The sequence below is a fragment of the Labrus mixtus genome, chromosome 16 (genome assembly GCF_963584025.1).
Source record: "Labrus mixtus chromosome 16, fLabMix1.1, whole genome shotgun sequence".
Lineage (NCBI taxonomy): Eukaryota > Metazoa > Chordata > Actinopteri > Labriformes > Labridae > Labrus > Labrus mixtus.
Window position 1 is genome coordinate 4,822,990 of NC_083627.1, and position 6,908 is coordinate 4,829,897.

Below are 6,908 nucleotides of genomic sequence, written 5' to 3' on the forward strand. Positions count from 1 at the left end.
AGCGCGGTGACCTCGTCTCCGAAGCGAGTCATCGTCCAGGCGTCCACCAGCGAGCTCCTGCGCTGCCTCGGCGAGTTCCTGTGCTGCCGCTGCTACCGCCTGAAGCACCTGTCCCCGGCGGACCCGGTGCTGTGGCTGCGGGCCGTGGACCGCTCGCTGCTGCTGCAAGGCTGGCAGGACCAGGCCTTCGTCACGCCGGCCAACGTGGTCTTCGTCTACATGCTGTGCCGGGACGTGGTGGACGGCGACCTGGTGGCGTCGGAGCACGAGCTGCAGGCCATCCTGCTCACCTGCCTCTACCTGTCCTACTCCTACATGGGCAACGAGATCTCGTACCCGCTCAAGCCCTTCCTGGTCGAGGCGGGCAAGGAGGCCTTCTGGGACCGCTGCCTCGCCATCATCAACGCCACCAGCGCCAAGATGCTGCGGATTAACGCCGACCCGCACTTTTTCACGCAGGTGTTCGCCGAACTTAAGAGTGAAGGCGGCTGCGGCCCTCAGGACTACAGTCGAGTGCTGGACCGGTGAGAGTTTGAGCTCCGATCCTCGCTGACCGCATGCCTTTTTGTACTCTTACTGACACGTAGACTTGCACACGACATCCAAATTTGTCAGATTTCCCTTTTTCTTCTTCTGCTGTTCTGAAGGAGAAACAAAACCCTACCTGGACAGATTTATTGCACAAATATTTGATCTCTCCATCCCCCCCTCCCCCCTCCCTCCATCCACAGACAGAAATAAGGAATTAAAACACACCACAAATATTTCTTTGAAAAATTGGCAAACAGAGGCCTAAGAGTTGTGTCTCTTCTTCTTCCACCTGAATTCACTCAAACCAGGGGGGGGGGGGGGGGAACCATTTGGTCCACCTGTCCCCTCTGACCCCCCCTGGGCATTGCAGCTCCCAGTCATCCCAGCTGCCCCCTTCAGATCTGCAGAGCCAGGCATTCCCAACATCCTCACCCCTCCCGTCTGAATGTGATCAATCAAGATAATGAAGAAGAGATAAAAAAAAAAAAAAAGTACCATTCAGGATTTCTCACAGTTTTTATTCGGGTTACATCTGAGTGGATTCACAGGAGAAAGAAGCGCGGTGCAGACGGGCCCCGTTCTGTTCTGTTCCTGAACAATATAAGGAGACATCTTGACATCCGCTGCTGTTCTTTAGCCCCCCATGTGCCAGCAGTGAAAAGTGACTCAGACTGATGGGAGCAGCTGAGGAGGTCCATGTAAGGTCCCGCTGGTCCTGCTGTGCGCTTTGTGATCACTAAAGCAAGACGGAGCAGGCGGTGTGTTTTGTGGAGCCTTTTGAGGGTCGTCTCGCCTGAGGGGTCGGTTGCTGTGTGTGTTTTTTTTTTTTCATCTTAACTCACTCAAAACCTGCCGGCCGACTGTTTCTGTTTTTATCTAATCTCTGGAGAGTTTTCCTGGTGGAAGCAGAGTGTGTGCATGGGCGTGTGTGTGCAGAGTGGACGGCAGCCAGGGTCATCAGCTGTTTACTCCCTCCTTTGTTCCCTGCGTCTTGTTGACAGCGCACCCACAGTTGGGGTATTAATGAGATTAGCCGATTACCGCTGCCCCTCCCCTCTCTCAACCTCTGCCCCCTCTACTAGTCCACTCGGCAGCCCTGCAGAGCTCCAGTGGCTTATCCAGGTCAGGCCGGACTGTAAACACACACACACACACACACAAAAACACACATTTAAATACCTTGTTGAGCGCGCTTTATTCTGCATGAAAAAAACGTTTGATGTACGTGTGCAGCTCTGAGTTCAAGTTAAAGGCTGAATTCACACTGCTGGTGAAAAATGACCTGAATCTGATTTTTTTTTTTTTTTTTTTTGTTGCTCCTTTGTGTTTTAGGTCAGATTTTTTTTGCACAAGACACATGGAATTTGATCTCTTCATATCAGATTTGGGCCACTTTCATATGTGGGAGTCTGAGACAGGCCCCATTCGATAAGTAATTAATAAGTTAACAGACAAACAAACACATCTAAACTGGGCTATAGGGCTTGTATTCTGAACGCAGCCTGAGAGAGATATCTGCACTGGAGTCGAAGACAAACAGTGTTAAGGTTGAACGGGTTCGTTGTGGTTGTTTGTTGTTTGTTGTTTCTGAATTTGCCCCACTTTCTCATGGGTCACCTGCATATTTGCATCTGCAACAAGAGGCTTTGTTTCCTCCCTTATCCCTCTGTAAACTCTTGCGCCACGCTAAATTGCTCCTCTGAATGAGTCATTGGCATCTGTGCTCTCGAATGCCTTTAATCTCTATTTCCCCCTCGTGTGTTTGTGAAAATCTGATGCGGGGAGAGAGAGAGAGAGAGAGAGAGAGAGGAGCCTAAGAGTTGCCACTGTTGCTCTAAAAAAAGATGTGGATTTTTTATTGATATGAGATCATCTTTGGCGTTGATCTTAATCAAACCTACCTTTAGGCAGGGAAGCTGAAAAGATTGGTGAGCCGTAGTCTGCCTTGTGAACCGTAAACATGAAATGTCTGCCTGTGAACCCACTTTGCCTTTTCCTCATGTTTACAAGTTGCTAGAGGTTGAACAGGACAGGAAATATGTTGTCCTTGTTCTGCTGTCGTCCTGTCCTCTGGCGCTGAGAAGTCAAATTATTCAGCACAGTTTCTCTAATATCAATAACACAATCGGAAATGAATCTGATCCCGTCTGAAATGCTCTGTCATCGGCCGGCATGCTCGTCAATCTGATCCTGTTCTGGGGAAGAAAAATGAGAGGAATAGTCAACCCCTCTCTCCAACTTATCTTGAGACCCTTTTTTCTGGGTCTGGCCCTTTAAGACAGGAGCCGCTGGTTAACAGCAGGACGCTCCTGCTTCAGGAAACTGCTTCAAACCAAAAGCTTTACTTCAGCCAAGATGTGATGCCCCACAATAGCATGTGGCAAAGCCTTAATCTTATTGTGTTTGGGCATCTGGAGGTTTCGGGCGCTCCACTTCCCTCCACCAGTCGGCGGTTCCTTTAACACACTTTTCTGTGACGCCACGAGACATACTCAGCGGGATTCCATGAGACAGAAAAAAACATCATTTTAGGGATCTGACCTTTAAACACATTTGGGATTGTACATTGTGGTACACATCCTCTCCTCTGGTAATCCAGTCCTAATCCTGCCGCCCAATTAAACAGAGAGGAAACGTGAGGAAACACATAAACAGTTTACGGTCCAATAGGATCGGCTCTCACGCTTCTCGCATAGTTTTGGCCCTTGACTGAGCCTTCAAATCCAGCTCTAAGAAAGCGGAGGCCTCAGAGACTCAACGCTCAGCTCTGCTCCCTATTGCAGCTCAGCCGGGTTTATCCGAGTCAAGCCTGCCCCGGTGCCCGCCTGAGGGACCTTCGCATGAGCTCATACCGTTCAAGCAGAGCGGAACGACAGGAGTGATTCACGCCCCAAAGAGGCTCTTTTTCTCTAACCATGACTGGCAGCCATTTTGGGCTTGTTGTTATGGTCAGTGCAGCTCTCTCTCTCTCTCTCTCTCTCTCTCTCTGGCTCAAGCTTTCACAAGGACACTTGTGTCTTACTCACCCCCCCCCCCCTCCAATCCCTATATCCATTCACACTCAGCTGTTGTTCCCTGGCTGTTTCATTAGATTTGACACCCCACACCCGCCAGCCATTGTCAGGACGAGGAAGGGCAGAATGGGACGGTTTGTTGGCAGCGTGTTGGTCGTGCTTGTGTGTGAATGTGGGTCAATGTTAAGGGCAACAACTGCTTCCACCGTGCTTCTCCTCTAGACCTGGACGTTAATGAAATCAGATCAAGTATGTCATATGAAGTGATGCGGATAGTAACATCTGGTCTGGTTTTTTTCTTGATGAAAACGAACTCACACATGATCCCGTTCATCGTGTTCACAAATGGCACAGACACAGAGGAACCCCTGTTCATTAAAGCCTAATTCAGTTTTGACATAATTTGTCAAAAGTAACACAATTTGGTCTCCCCCCCCCCCCCCCCCCCTCCTCCAATCACTCGCTCTGCTGGATCACGCAGATTTTTCCCTCCCGGAGTGGAGCGGCTTCCAAGCCAATCAACTCGTGACTCAACCAGAGCTCTAATTCTGTTCATCCAATCAAACTCCTCGGCTTGAGCGCTGAGCTCATTCCACCGACTGACAAAAAAACTCAAAAGACACACGATGCCTGCGACATCTCCTCAGATGATTTACAAACGTTGTTACATAGAAACCGACTGACTGAAGACTATGAAGGACGGTTAAAGTGAAGTGGACACGTCTCTGTGGATGGGACCTTCATATTGGACTTCAGATGAGCCTTAGACCGGCTTTGTTTTGGAGACTTTTAAAATTGTGTGAACAATGTGATACAAGATTTAACGGATAGGTCTGGTGTTATTCTATATTTCTCTTATTGTCATGAAGTGTCATTTATTGAATCATTTTCAAGTACTTTTTAATATTCCAGACTTCAAGAATCCTTAAATTCATATCATGAGGGTGAACGTTCATTTGTGAATGAAGTGGGCGCTGTAGCCTTTAAAAAAACCACGACTCAAACATGAGTAAAAAGCTTCTTTATTGGGGACTATTTTCAGCTGCGGATGAATACGCATCTTGTTCACTGAGCATTTTGGTTTACTTGGGAAGGAACGTGTTATCCAGTGGTGCTCTTTGATGTCATTTTAAAAACTTCTGATTCATTTATTTTTCTCAAGAACAGAACAGAAGATTACTGACGTGCTTTAAGAGTTTTTGGACGTAGAAATGCCACAAAGGAATAAGAAACAACACTTTATTTACACGGTTTATTTACCTGATTCATTGTGGGTTATTGTTCTTTTCCATGACAATAAGAGAGATGTTGAGTACACCATGACGTTTCCTGCAAGTCCCCACAGCTCTGTGAGTTGTGTTTAAGTTATTCGGGTACGCTGCTGCTGCTGCTGCTGCTGCTGCTGCTGCTGTAGGTCGGTGTGAGATTTCAATGGACACCTCAGACTGAAGATGTAAATATGTGGTGGAGCCGTTAAGAATGAAAAAATACGAACAAACTGAAAAAAAACTCTTGCTGTGTAGTAGCATGCATGCCAGCCAGGTAGATTAGAAGTTTTTGTTTTTTTACTTCTGCTTTTGTTTGATTTTTATATGTGATGTTTTCAATGAAATCTTGTTTCCTTGGTAACTTAAAAAATGGATCTCATTGGAGTGCTCCTTCATAGGAAACACGATTATCGACAGTGTTAAAGTCTCTAACGTCTGCAGATGTAAACTATCATCTTTAAGGTGGTCTGTTCATGTTTAGAACCGATAGAGACCAAAACAAATTATAAATAATCAATATGGTTTTCTCAAGCTTGATCTTGAAATAGCAGAGCATGTGAATTCATACGAGCTATTTACAGATTTAAACTCAGCTGTCTCGCACCAGACCTCACTGGTCAATTTGCTAATTTAGAAGTGGTCGCGGTGTTTCATCTTCTGCATCACAACATCACACAGTGCACGTATAGAAATGATCAAGACAGTGGTTATCAATAGCTTTTTTTTTCTCATCAACGCAGCAGCTGGTGTCACAAAGGCAGCCTTTGTAGATGTAGCGTAAGTCGCAGGCGGCTCCGGCTCGAGCCTGCGGCCTCAGCGAGTGTAGCTTCAGCGCTTCAGATTTCACAAACTTTTCATTCATCACTTCAACACTGGACAGATGTTAATACAGAGATGAATATATAACTGTCAAGTGCCCCCTTCCCCCCCGCTCCCCCCCCCCCCCCCCCCAGGTGTCCAGTCAGTTACTTCCCCTCCTGAGCCATCGTTGTGACTGTCAGTCCAAAAAAAAAAAAACACAAGCAGCACATCACCTCGAGTGACTTTTGTAAAGCCGCTAAAATGTGTCGCTAAAAGTCAAAAAAACTGTTGATGGTAAAACTTGAAGAAAAAAAAAGAAATGTGACTGTTTCATGTTTCATGTTTTGTTTTGTTCGTTTTTTCCTTTTTTTTTTTTTTTCATGATGATGACGATGATGATGTTGACTTTGTTGATTATTTAATAAAGTATTGAGCTGAAATCCAGACCTGCTGTTTTTTTAAATTATTTCTAACACATTCAGTTTTTACATCTGTGAGACTCACACACTTAACTCAAAGTGCCTTTGTTCTCCACACAGGACACATGAGACAGTCCTGCCCACTTAAGACTGCCGGTTAATTCACGTGGGACATAAAATAACTTAATGCACAGCCACACAATAGCCCGGCGCTGCAGATGGCCTTTTGGCTTCTTGTCAGTGGGGCGGGGGGGCTTCCCTCCATCTGAACGTGTTCTCTGCAGTCAATCACCACCCCTCTCTCTCTCTCTCTCTCTCTCTCTCTCTCTCTCTCTCTCTGTCTGCTGCGACCACAGGTGGAAAACACTGTGATGCTGCCTCGGTGAGAAACTTCAGACACGTGGAAGAGGAGAGTTGGTGCTTTGTTGACATAAACGTACAAAATGAAGAGTCAACTTTAGTTTGCACCTCTGGTTAGATTCTAATCTGCATGTCGTTGTTTAGCACCAGTACTTGTGCAATGACAATAAAGTTAAATCTAATCTAATTGGATGAGATGAGATGATCACAGCCAGCAGCTGGTTAGCATAGCTTAGCATAAAGACTGGAAACAGGGGGAAACTGCTAGCCTGGCTCTGTCTGAGTTTATTAACCAGGACCTTAAAGTCTTTATATGTGATGTTTCACACTTAAATATAATAGAAATCAAGTATCTCCTCTGAAAATAACTCTGAGTCATGACTGTCTACAATGGGTGTAACACCCGAGTCCCACTGTCTGTGATGTTTTCAGAGTTTTCAGAGTCCTATCTTCACTTTGTTTACATCGCCCAGACAGCCGGCTGACTCCTCCCCTCACGTATAAAAGTTGTTTAA

At 46.3% G+C, this 6,908-nt stretch overlaps 1 protein-coding gene across 1 annotated transcript in view; it reads left to right on the plus strand.

Moving 5' to 3' along the window:
• si:dkeyp-92c9.2 (uncharacterized protein LOC571482 homolog) overlaps positions 1-720 on the plus strand; it is a 2,307-nt gene extending 1,587 nt beyond the window's left edge. The window contains exon 3 of the mRNA XM_061060281.1: positions 3-720. Within this exon, the coding sequence (XP_060916264.1) occupies positions 3-528 (526 nt within the window). The 3' untranslated portion in view covers positions 529-720. The remainder of the gene's footprint in view (positions 1-2) is intronic.
• Positions 721-6,908: the final 6,188 nt, after the last annotated feature.